The 13,277-nt window shown below is 42.4% G+C and overlaps 1 protein-coding gene across 3 annotated transcripts; it reads left to right on the forward strand.

Annotated features, from left to right (window-relative positions):
• The first annotated feature begins 1,029 nt into the window (after positions 1-1,029).
• Positions 1,030-9,140, forward strand: LOC127532452 (uncharacterized). 3 transcript variants are annotated; one of them, XM_051944140.1, is made up of 3 exons: positions 1,030-1,341; positions 1,497-8,637; positions 8,793-9,140. In XM_051944140.1, exon 2 carries the CDS (start codon positions 4,652-4,654, stop codon positions 8,192-8,194), a length of 3,543 nt encoding a protein of 1,180 aa, XP_051800100.1. In that variant the 5' UTR covers positions 1,030-1,341; positions 1,497-4,651; the 3' UTR covers positions 8,195-8,637; positions 8,793-9,140. The 3 variants fall into 3 exon arrangements, with proteins under 3 accessions (XP_051800100.1, XP_051800102.1, XP_051800101.1); XM_051944142.1 differs by having other exon boundaries at positions 8,793-9,134; XM_051944141.1 differs by lacking the exon at positions 8,793-9,140 and having other exon boundaries at positions 1,497-8,779.
• Positions 9,141-13,277: the final 4,137 nt, after the last annotated feature.

A 13,277-nucleotide genomic window follows, 5' to 3' on the forward strand; every position in this document is an offset into this window, starting at 1 on the left:
ACTTCTGTTCAGGGTGACTTTCATTATCATTTTTATACACACACACACACACACACACACACACACACACACACACACACACACACACACACACATATATGGATACACTGGTCAGTCATAACAATATGACCACGTGCCTTATACTGCGTTGGTCTGCTTTATGCTGCTAAAACTCCTCTGAGCCAGTGGGGCATGGACCCAGGACCTCTGGGGATGTCCTGTGTCACCAGGATGGTGGCAGTGAATTCTGTGGGTTGCAGGGTGGGACCTACCTAGATCAGGCTTATCCTGGAACATCCCATAGATGCTCACTAAGATCTGGATCTGGGGAGTGTAGAACCAGGATGAACACCTTAGCTCTGTCATGTTTCAACCTGGGGAACATGACAGAACTTTATTTGTTCTTCCTGCACCGCATCCAGTGTGGACAGTCTGCATGGTCACTAAGTTTAGGTTGGACCTGTTGATGGTTAAATGTTCATCATGTGATCCTGTGCACATGGAGAAAGCATGAGTTGACGTTAAAAAATCATTTCATACCATCTGGATGTCCCATAATGTGATCATGTCCCTGAAAATGTCCAACTTCACCTAGTCCTTCAGGGAGAGTCTGAAAAATATAAACAAAAAAAGCATTTCTATTTTTTAATATGATCAATAAAGCATTTTTGGAAATGAATATAGAACCTCTCTCGTACCATTCTTTTTAGTTCCACCTTACAGATTTCAGAAGAGAGGATGATTGAGAAAAGGATTATGAAAAAAGTGTATTCCAGTCTGACCCATCCCTGTAGCTTGGGAGGAGTAGAATGACTCCAACAGGGTGTGCCAGATGAAATGGGTGGAAAAAGTCAGAGTGGAACAGGTGAAAGATTTTTTTTTTTATCTTAACAGGACGCTTATACTTTACATAAACCAATCAGAGTACGGTTCACCAGAAACGGAGTGTTTGCCACGAAGCCTCTGAACCAGTTTCAAGTTAACCTGTGTGACATGCAAGCCCCGGCTATTCATAACGATGGTGTAACTGTCCAGGGGACAGTAATTTAATTGTGGTGTCAATTTATTGTTATTGTTTTTATAAATAATACGTAAAATTATAAAAATTGATTTAAAGGTAAAATAAATAAGGTTTATATGTTTAATGTTAAAAATGCAACACTGTTTTTAAATGTTTGATAGATATAAATAAGTCACATGACCACGGTTTAGTTCAGGGTTCAATGTGAAGGATTGTGGGAAATGCAACATGGCGGCAGAGTCATACACCATTACAACGTGCTACAGAGAAGAAGACAAACTAACAAGCGAACTATTCCGATGGTCTGAGAGGCGCACACGGTAACTGTGACTTATTTATTTCATGTTATTCATATTTGTTTCATGTTTTTGTAAAAATCTTTTGTGTAAACAGTTTTTATAGCAGGTGTATGTGATGAGATAGTTTTCATGTGAGTTTGTGTAATTTAAAGGTTTCTGTGTCTTTTATTTTGTAGTTTTCACGGTGTCTGCTGACTGGAGAGGGATAATAAAAAGTTAAAAGACATCTGTATGATTCGTGGCCTTCATAAACATCAGACCTGAGTAGTTATAGTGAAAACGTAACGCCCAACGTCGGTAAGGCCGAGAGTCCGGAGTGAGGAGCAGCGAGCGGTCCGCGAAAGAGAGAGAGGGAAGCCGATCGAGGGAGCAGCGGGTGACCGGAGAGACGCCGATCAAGAGGAGAGAGGGAAAGCCGTCACCGGGTGAAGAATACCGTATATCGCGGCCGCGTGGACCACAGCTCTGCAGACATCCTGTTCAGGCATCAGCGTGTAGTGACTGTTCATCCAAGCGCTGTCAACAGAGAAGCGGCTCTACGGACGGCGGCAGGTTTGTCGGTGCAACCATACACTTCTCCACGGACCATAACGTACTTTGAAGAAACTGGTTTAGAAGGAAAACGACCACATACTGGTTTATTAAAGAGACATATATTCATAGACTTATGCTCCTGGTTTACCATTGTAATTGTTGTCAATATTTGAATGATGTTCTTTATTTGAGGGTTTAAATGCACATTCAGAGGAGATATTGAGGTGAACAGAAGTTGCACTTGCATTGCATTGGCATAGCTGGTGGTAGTATGTTGTCATTTAAGCATTTAGAATAAGTTGATGTTACATAGTGCTTTTCTTCAGCCGGTAAAATGTCAGTTCATGAGGAAAATTCACAAGGTAGTGAAATACAGCTTAAGCTCCTTCAAGACGAACTGAACCGATTAAGTGAACAATTACAATCGCAAATAAATGATGCTGAAAAGGAGAAGTTAGAATCGCTTATAGGTGATGTTCTTGCTAAAATAGAAATACTCAAAATGGCAGCGGTCGAGCCTTCTTCCACTGCATCCCACACAGTTGAACTCAGGAAATCTACACGAGAAAGAAAGTTAACCCCCAAAATGCTAGAATACAAGCAACAAGAGGCTCTTCAGAAGGAAGGTAAATTTATCAAGCTCTATGAAAAATGGAAAGAGCAGGTTAAAATTGCACGTAACACACTTAAGGATGAGTGCTCAGATCAAGACTTAGGTGACATGATGGATGCTGTTGAAGAACTGGAGAAATATGTGAAAGATGCGTATGAAAGTATACGATCTCAATCAGCACCTTCTACTGAGGTTAGAAGAAAAATGGACTCCTGCACAGCTGTAACAAGAGATTTGATGGAACTCATGAAGGTTCGCATGAGTGAAGTGGGACAAGAAGAATTTGATGCTCAGGCAGAAAGCGTAAGGCTTCGTTTAGTACTTCACAAAGAGTATGCTCAGTCAATATTTGGGTCTATAATGGCTAGATCTGCTGTTCAGAGCCATCACTCAGGCCGGTCAAGTTTGTCAGAGGAAAGCATTGCAGCAAAAAGAGCAGACTGTGCAGCACAATTGGCTGCAAAGAAGGCTGAAATTAACATGGAGGAGGCAATAGCTTCACAAAAGCAAGAACTTAAAAGACTAGAAAATCAGAGAGATCTAAATGTGCTGGCTGCCAAGCTTAAGGTGTACTCTGAAGCTGACTCTGGTGAGGCTTATGACAAAAATGAAGCAGAGTGTAGTAAGATGACTAGTTGTCCTCCTGCACCTATTAAGAAAATTAAAAAGGAACAAACATGCCAGAACAAAATTGACGAGCAAACTAATGTCAATTCCTCTGAAGCCTCATTAGTTCAAGCACTGCATGACACAATGGTTCTTACCAGACTTCCTGCTCCAGAACCTCAAGTCTTCTCAGGAGATCCACTTAAGTTCTTAGAGTGGAGCACAAGTTTCAAGACACTGATAGAACGTCACTGCACAAATCCAGCAGAAAGGTTGTTCTATCTCCAGAGATATATCAGTGGAGAGGCCCAATCTGTAGTTGAAGGAAGCTTCTTCAGGAAAGATGATGAAGCTTACAGCCAAGCATGGGAAGCACTGAATGCCCGGTATGGACACCCTTTCGTAATCCAATGTGCCTTTAGAGAAAAACTGAACAACTGGCCAAGGGTTGGTTCAAGAGAGTCAGGCAAGCTAAGACAATTCAGTGATTTTCTGATAGCCTGTAGCAATGCCATGCCACACATCAAAGGGCTTCAGGTGTTAAATGACTGTGAGGAGAATCAAAAGATGCTTCAAAAACTCCCTGACTGGTTGACCTCTCGCTGGAATCGACATGTTACAAAACAGCTGCGAGAAACAGAAGAATACCCCAATTTTAAGAAGTTTGCTGACTTTGTGGCAAAAGAAGCAGACATTGCATGCAATCCTGCGACATCCTTTCAAGCCTTGAAGTCTACTGAAGAAAAGCCATCAAGAGATGCAAAGCGACCAAAGGCCAATGTGTACGTTACAAATGTGAGAGCATCAGATAAAACATTGTCATCAGCAAAAACACACAGTGCTGTAGAGAATAGCTTTAAAAATCAAAGTGAACCAAAGAAAGTGAGTACTTCATTCTTATCTACAAACCCTGTCCCCTGCATGTTTTGTGAAGAAAGTCACTCTATCCACAAATGCCACAAGTTCTCCAGTAAGCCTGTAGAGGAAAAGAAAAGGTTTATAATGGACAACAACTTGTGTTTTGGCTGTCTTAGAAGAGGACACAATTCAAAGAACTGTAAGAACAAGGCTACTTGTAGCATATGTAAGAAACCTCATCCCACACCACTTCATGTGGACCGACCTGCTGCAGACACATCCTCTCACGTCTTACAAGCAGAAGAAAACACATCCTCCCTGTCCTGCTGTGTGGACAGAGGCGAGGGTGGGAGTACGTCTATGATAGTGCCTGTGTGGGTTTCTTTAGCCACCACCTCTGAAACAGAGACATTAGTGTATGCACTGTTAGATACACAAAGTAGCAACACCTTTGTAGATCAACAGATATGTAAGAAGCTGGGAGCAGGTTTAGAGCCAGTTAAGCTAAAGCTCACTACTATGATGGGAAGAGATTCTGTTGTACAGAGTGAGAGAGTTAGTGGGCTTAGAGTTAGAGGGTTTTCCTCACAATGTTTTGTCAACCTGCCACCTGCTTATACCACAGACTTCATCCCCCTTGAACGTTCTCATATTCCCACCACCGAAACAGCTAAAGAATGGAAACATCTCAAGTGAATAGCACCTGAAATACCAGAACTGATGGAATGTGACGTTGGCCTACTCATAGGCTATGACTGCCCAAGAGCCTTGGCTCCACGTCAGTTTATAACAGGAGGTGATGATGAGCCTTATGGCATTAAAACTGACCTCGGTTGGAGCATTGTTGGAAGCTCAGCAGGTGTAGCAAGGTCAACTGAAGTAACAGGTTTGTGTCATCGTGTGTCAGTCAAGGAATGTCCAACCTTGACACCAGCTACTGTCATCAGAGCACTCGAAGCTGATTTCAAAGATGCCAACTGTGGGGAAAAGAGCATCTCACAAGATGACATTCTGTTTATGCAGTTTCTTAATGAAAAGATACACCAGAATGCTGATGGGCACTTGGAAATGCCACTCCCCTTTAAGGCTCGTCCACAGTTGCCAGAAAACAAGCGGCTGGCTCTGGTGAGGCTGAAGCAACTGCAAAGAAAATTTGAGAGAAATCACAAATTCAAGCATGACTACATTAAGTTTATGGAAGGAGTCTTCAGGGATGGAGATGCAGAGAGGGCTGAGAACCAACCCATGCCAGGAAATGTGTGGTATATTCCCCACCAGGGTGTGTATCACCCCAGGAAGCCAGAGAAAATCAGGGTTGTTTTTGACTGCTCCGCCAAGTATGAGGGCACAGCTCTAAATGATCACTTGCTTGCCGGACCTGACCTCACAAACGGACTGACAGGAGTGCTCTGCAGGTTCCGCAATCACCCAATTGCAGTGATATGTGACGTGGAAAAAATGTTTCACAGATTTCATGTAAACCCAGAGGATAGAGACTACTTACGTTTCCTGTGGTGGGAAAATGGCGACGCAACATCTGAGCCAGTCGAGTATCGCATGCGGGTCCATCTCTTTGGAGCAACATCTTCTCCTGGTTGTGCAAATTATGGAATGAAGTATCTCGCAACAAAAAATGAAAAGGACTATCCCGCAGCAGCTGACTTTATCAGAAAGAATTTTTATGTGGATGATGGCCTTGTCAGTGTAGAGTCCGTGGGCACAGCCATCAAACTGGTCAGAGAAGCACAAAATGTGTGTGCAAAGGGGAGATTACACCTGCACAAGTTCATCTCAAACAACAGACAAGTTTTGGAATCTATTCCTGACAGTGAACGTGCTATTGGAGTTCATGATGTGGATCTCAGTCACGCTGAACTTCCAGTTCAGACTGTGTTGGGAGTAAAATGGAGTGTGGATAGTGACACCTTCTCCTTTAAGGTCGACCTGGAGGTGAAGCCTGCAACACGGCGGGGAATTCTCTCCACAGTTGCCTCAGTGTTTGACCCGCTAGGTTTCCTAGCTCCTTTCCTGTTACTGGGAAAGAAAATACTACAAGAAATGTGCCAAAAGGGCATAGGATGGGATGAACAACTACCCACAGAATTAAAACCACGATGGCAGAGCTGGTTAAATGACCTAGAAAATCTGCAGAAACTCCGGATCCCAAGATGCTTCACTCCTGAAAACCTTGGGAAGGTACAGAGGATGGAACTGCATCACTTTGCTGATGCCAGTAGCCATGGATATGGCCAGTGTTCCTACATTAGAGTAGTGACAGAGGATAAAGTGCATTGTTCCTTAGTCATAGGTAAGGCGAGGGTCGCACCTACAAAGGTTGTCACCATACCTAGACTAGAGTTGACAGCTGCAGTGGTCTCTTCAGCAGTCAGTAGTGTATTGAAGGAGGAGCTGGAGCTCAAAATCAACCAAGAGTACTTCTGGACAGATTCTCAGGTAGTTTTGGGCTACATCAACAATGACGCTCGAAGGTTTCACGTCTTTGTTGCAAACAGAGTGCAAAGAATTAAAGAAACGACAGACCCAACACAGTGGAACTATGTCGACAGTGACCAAAACCCAGCGGATCACGCTTCCAGAGGCCTGAAGGTGTCAGAGTTGATGAATTCAACCTGGTTTACAGGACCAAAATTCCTGTGGGAAAGAGAGATTGTGACACAAAAACTTACTCCACAGCTTATGATTGGAGATCCAGAAGTAAAAACAACACACATACTACAAGTAAAAGTAGTTGAAGAGGACAGTTTTTTGCAGAGATTTGAGCGGTTCTCAAAATGGCATACAGCACTGAATGTTGTTGCTCGAATTCAGAAATTAGCAAAGGGGACCAAAATGACAGAGCCTGTAAATGTCGAGGACAGAAGAAAAGCTAGTCTTGTACTTGTGAAGTTAGCACAGAAAGGTGCATTCAAAGAGGAAGTGCAAATGTTAAGTCACGGTAATCTGCCACGCAGCCATCAGCTGTTTCAGCTTGACCCTGTAGTGCAGGATGGGATCCTCAGGGTGGGTGGGAGATTGAAGAAGGCCTCCTTACCTCTGGATGAGAAGCATCCTGTTATCTTACCAAGAGACAGTGTGGTCACTCGTCTGATATTAGGCTACTGTCATGATAAAACTCATCACCAAGGTAGAGGACAGACTCTCAATGAGCTCAGAGCAAATGGTTACTGGATAGTTAGTGGCAGTAAAGTTGTAGCAAACTACATCAAACAATGTGTCACATGCAGGAGAGCTCGAAGACCAACAGAAACGCAAAAAATGGCTGACCTACCTGCTGACCGCGTGGATCCCTCACCACCATTCTCCTTCTGTGGGATGGATTGTTTTGGGCCTTTTATGACCAAGCAAGGTCGTAAAGAGACTAAGAGGTACGGTCTCATATTCACCTGTCTATCATCCAGGGCAATCCATATTGAAATGCTGGAAGACTTAACAACGGATGCCTTCATAAACGCATTGCGGTGCTTCATAGCCATTCGTGGAGCTGTGAGACAGCTTAGGTCAGATCAAGGGACAAATTTTGTTGGAGATAAAAATGAGCTCACAAAATCTTTGAAAGAAGTCGACACAGACAGGTTAAAGGTTTACCTGGCAGAGAAACAATGTGATTTTATTATGAATGTTCCTGATGCCAGTCACATGGGTGGAGTTTGGGAGCGGCAGATCAGAACAGTTAGGAGCGTCCTTAGCTGGGTTCTCTCTAAGAGTGCAGGAAGATTAGATGATGCTTCTCTAAGAACATTTTTCTATGAAGCCATGTCAGTCGTAAACAGCCGCCCACTCACCACTGACAGTATCAGTGATCCCAAAAGTTTAGAGCCACTCACGCCTAACCATTTGCTTACCATGAAAAGTTCTGTCCCGCTGCCTCCTCCAGGAGAATTTGTAGCAGAGGATGTATATGTTAGGAAAAGGTGGCGCAGAGTCCAGTATCTGGTGGAACAATTTTGGAGTAGATGGAGGAAAGAGTACCTAGCAAACATCACCCTCAGACAATGCTGGCATTCTTCAAAGAGAAATGTGAAGGTTGGAGATATTGTCATTGTGAAAGAGAAGGAAATTCCCCGTAATGAGTGGAGGCTTGGAAGAGTACTAGATGTTTGTAAAGATGAGGATGGACTAGTACGAAAGGCTACTGTACAAATGGGAAGTCGAAAATGTGGGGACAAGAGTCAACAAAACACTACTTCATCCATACTTGAACGTCCTATTCATAAATTAGTTGTGCTTGTAGAAAACAAGTAAAGTATGTTCCACAGGAACCAAAAATTAAACCACTTCCCAAATACCAGATGTTTAATTGATGAAATTACTGGATTTATTCAATGATTGTGTAAAGGTTTTATAAATTACAGTAATTTGGTGGGAGTGTAACTGTCCAGGGGACAGTAATTTAATTGTGGTGTCAATTTATTGTTATTGTTTTTATAAATAATACGTAAAATTATAAAAATTGATTTAAAGGTAAAATAAATAAGGTTTATATGTTTAATGTTAAAAATGCAACACTGTTTTTAAATGTTTGATAGATATAAATAAGTCACATGACCACGGTTTAGTTCAGGGTTCAATGTGAAGGATTGTGGGAAATGCAACATGGCGGCAGAGTCATACACCATTACAACGTGCTACAGAGAAGAAGACAAACTAACAAGCGAACTATTCCGATGGTCTGAGAGGCGCACACGGTAACTGTGACTTATTTATTTCATGTTATTCATATTTGTTTCATGTTTTTGTAAAAATCTTTTGTGTAAACAGTTTTTATAGCAGGTGTATGTGATGAGATAGTTTTCATGTGAGTTTGTGTAATTTAAAGGTTTCTGTGTCTTTTATTTTGTAGTTTTCACGGTGTCTGCTGACTGGAGAGGGATAATAAAAAGTTAAAAGACATCTGTATGATTCGTGGCCTTCATAAACATCAGACCTGAGTAGTTATAGATGGTTATAAGTATTTATTGATCATCACAAATATATTTTCCAAAAGAGCCTATGTACATGCTCTAAAGAAAAAGACTGCTGCTGAAGTGGTGAAGGCTTTTGAATCAGTGTTTAGAGACAACCAAACCCCAGAAAAGCTACAGACCAACGCTGGAAAAGAGTTTTTCAATAAGAATTTTAAGGCTTTGATGAATAAACACAGGACTGAACATTTTGCCATAGTCAGCGACCTAAAGGCCTCAGTCATGGAAAGATTTAATCGCACTTTGAAAACTAGAATGTGGAGATATTTTACGGCTCACAACACCAGATGTTGCCTTGATGTATTACCTGAACTGGTGAAAAGCTACAACCACAGTTACCATAAAATTAGAAATTAACTCACCAGCCCCCTTCTGAATGCCGCTTTTTTGAAGTTCTTGGAGAACGAGAGGGTCGCCTCTCTACGACTTCGTGTTGGAGAGGGGAAAACTTATGCACCAAACAGCAGTTCAGAGTATTCGGCCTTCTTGGAGTCTCTGTGTGGTGTGCTGGAAGGGATACCGCCTGGAAAATCCATAGTTCTCTGGGGGGATTTCAATGCTCACGTGTGCAATGACGGAGAATCCTGATGAAGGGTGATTGGGAGGAACAGCCTGCCTGATCTGAACCCAAGTGGTGTTTTGTATTGGACTTCTGCCCTAGTCATAGACTGGCCACAACAAACACCACGTTCAAGCATAAGGTAGCTCATAAGTATACTTGGTACCAGAGCACCTTAGGTCAAAGGTCGATGATCGACTTCATAGTCGTGTTATCAGACCTGCGGCCGTATGTTTTGGACACTCGGGTAAAGAGAGGTGCAGAGCTGTCAACTGATCACCCCCTGGTGGTGAGTTGGACCCGATGACAGGAAAGGCTGCCGGACAGACCTGGTAAACCCAAATGTGTAGTTAAGGAGAACTGGGAATGCTGGACGAGGCCCCTGTCCGTGGGATTTTCAACTCCCACCTCCATAAGAGTTTCTCCTGCATCCTGTGGAAGGTTGGGGACTGGAGTCTGAGTGGTCCAAGTTCAAAGCCTCCATTGCAGAAGCAGCTGTTATGAGCTGTGGCCTGAAGGTCACTGGTGTCTGTCGCAGAGGCAACCCAAAAACCCCATGCTGGACACCAGCGGTGAGGGAAGCCATCAGGCTGAAAGAGGCCTCTAGAGCATGGCTTGCTCAAGGGTCTCCTGAAGCAGCTGACAGCTACCGGTTGGTCAAAAGAGCAGCAGCTCCAGCAGTCACAAAAGCAAAAACTCGGGTGTTGGAGGAGTTTGGACAGGCTATAGAGAAGAACTTTCAGTTGGCCTCAAGGAATATCATTGACCAAACACAGGTAATCTGCAGATTCCATCAAGTGAAGCTCCGACCAACTCAACAGGACGAGGTAAGTAACTTGAGAACACCAAGTTCTTAGTTGGACTACTGACATGGATTATTCACAGCTGCATGTTGGGCTGCAAATGAACTCAAACACATCAGAACTTGTTCATATTTGCAGATTGAGACAAAAAGAAAAGTGTTTCCTCATTACTCCATTTACTTTGTGTAAAGCTCCAGTTCCACAGAGCATGATACTGCCACCACCATGCCTGATAGTAGGTCTGGTGTTCTTGGGGTTAAAGGCCTCACCTTCCCTCCTCCAAACATTTCTGCTCTGTTTTTGTTCCATCTGATCACAGAACTTTCCTCCAGAAGGCCTTTTCCTTGTCCATGTGATCAGCAACACACATGAATGGAGCTTTAAGGTTCTGCTTCTAGAGGAAGAACTTCCTTCTTCAAGGATCCTCTCAGCTCATGTTGATGTCAAACCCTGTGGACACTGACAGCTGTGTTCCAGCAGCTTCTCATTCATTCAGACCTGCTTTTTGATGATTCCTGGTTGACTCTTGACCATCCTGACCGATTATCTCTCAGCAGCAGGTGATAGTTTGTGTTTTCTTGCTGATGGTGGCAGTAACACAACTGGACCGTGAACTTTATTCGGACAAACAGGTGATTTTGGATCGGAAGCTACCGTACTTTGAAATGGCTCCAAGTGACTTTCTGACTTGTTCAAGTCAATGATTTCCGTTTTCAGATCTTTGCTGAGCTCCTCAGACTGTCTGAGTCTAATGAGTGGATCTAATGGTTCTATTTAAATTGGTTCAGAGGATTCATTAGCTGTAGTCAGTCATAATCACTCATAAGAAGAGGCCATTCCAACAAGAACATTTGATTAACACAACTTTGTACATCACTTTAACTGATAATATGTATATTTATGATCCAGCAGATTTGGTCGTGTATCCAGGAGACCTTTAATACATCTCTGACACTGAATCTTGTTGCATTTACTGTCTCCTCTGTCTCCTCTATTGCCTCTTTCTTTATGTATGTTTTTTATCTGTTCTGTTGTATTTGTTTTTCCTGTAAAGTGATCTTGAGTGTGAAGGAAGGCATTTATAATAAAAATACATTTTATTTGTGAGTTGTTGCTGTTAAACACTGAATTCATTTTGATGTTTCAACATTTTTTATCCAATAAATCATCACATGAATGTTAGTTTCCTTCATCTTTGAATCCAAGAGACACTGAACAATTTTTCTAATTTGTGATTTGTAGAAAGTTAACCTGACTAAATAAACTCAATTTTCAATGTGATACTTTTACAGTTTTTTTGACTCCAGTCTTCCCAATGCAAAGCCAAGAGTGGACACTAGATGTCACCATTTGGTGATTTTAATCACTTCACCACTGAATTTCATCATTTATTTCTTCATTCTTCTATCCAGTATGTCGTCACATGGCTGTCAATTATGTTCAGCTCTGAATCAAACCGAAAATATGAGGGGGAAAAATCAGTGAACCTTATTGTCTTTTCTCTGTTAATCAGTGAAGATAAAAAGGCAGCAGTGTTCAGCCACAGAAAAAAATATCTCAAAATAACATGACTCATGTTTGTACTTCTCTGAATTGTCACTGGAGGGAAACTGTTGAAAGGGGCGGGGAGTTCAGCCAAATTGAAATATCCTCAGCCTTAAGAAGTTCAATGTCAGTCAGTCCCTCATACAGCCTCTGTGGAGACAACAGACTGGAATAAGATGGTTTTAACTTTGTGTTTCTGGACTTTAACTGTCTGCTTGACTTCTGTTCAGGGTGAGTTTTATTATTGCTCTATTGCATCTGCAGGCTTGTTTCTCTGACCTGAGTGTGACTTCAGTATGGGTTATGTGCTCTCTATGGTTTCTTCCATCCATCCATCCATCCATCCATCCATCCATCCATCCATTCTCTCTACACCACTTTATCCTCACTAGGGTTGCAGGGGGTGCTGGAGTCTATCTGTTAAGTGATAAACATTATGTGCGCCCTTACTTATTATGTCCACCAGGAGGCAGTAGTTACACAGTTGAGTGTCATTTGTTTGTTACTGACGTTATGCCTACTTTACCCAGAAGGCACTCTGAGCATCTTTTTGTAAATGTTGAACAATGTGCGCGGCACAACAGCTCTCTGTTAAAAATAAATAAATGAATAAATGCTGAAGCATGAGCATGGATCAAGAATCCGTCATTTTTCCACCGCTGCACTCCTCCACGCAACACTATCCCAGCTGACTCAGGTGAAGGCAGGGGACACCCTGGACAGGTCACCAGTCTGTCACAGGGCTACATACACAGACAAACAATCACACTCACATTCACACCTACCGGCAATTTAGAGTTACCTGGTTTCTTTCCTTTATTTTCTTTTTTTTTTTTTTTTGCAGCTTCTCTGACTTGAGTGCGCCTCCAGTTTGGTTGTGTGCTCTCTGTGGTTTCTGTCCTTCTGCTTTTTTTTTTTTCGCAGTTTCTCTGAGTGCGCCTCCAGTTTGGTTGTGTGCTCTCTGTGGTTTCTGTCCTTCTGCTTTTTTTTTTTTTCGCAGTTTCTCTGAGTGCGCCTCCAGTTTGGTTGTGTGCTCTCTGTGGTTTCTGTCCTTCTGCTTTTTTTTTCGCAGCTTCTCTGATTGAGTGCGCCTCCAGTTTGGGTTATGTCAGCTCTGTGGTTTCTGTCCTTTTCTTTTCCTTTTTTTGGCAGCTTCTCTGACTTAAGTGTGTTTTCAGTGTGGGTTATGTGTGCTCTGTGGTTTTTTCAGTTTTATTTTTTGTTTTTTTGCAGTTTCTCTGACTTGAGTGTGACTCCAGTGTGGGTTATGTGCGCTCTATGGTTTCTTTCCATTTTTATTTTTTATTTTTTGGTTTTTGGCAGCTTCTCTGACTTAAGTGTCTTTTCAGTGTGGGTTATGTGCTCTCCCTGGCTTGTTTCTTTCTTTGTTTTTATTTTTATTTTTTTGGTTCTTGGCAGCTTCTCTGACTTAAGTGTCTTTTCAGTGTGGGTTATGT

This window comes from Acanthochromis polyacanthus, chromosome 23 (assembly GCF_021347895.1).
Source record: "Acanthochromis polyacanthus isolate Apoly-LR-REF ecotype Palm Island chromosome 23, KAUST_Apoly_ChrSc, whole genome shotgun sequence".
NCBI lineage: Eukaryota > Metazoa > Chordata > Actinopteri > Pomacentridae > Acanthochromis > Acanthochromis polyacanthus.

Excerpts from the sequence above, each read along its gene's own strand:
- LOC127532452 (XM_051944140.1), top strand. The coding sequence starts at position 4,652 with ATGGAATGTGACGTTGGCCTACTCATAGGCTATGACTGCCCAAGAGCC.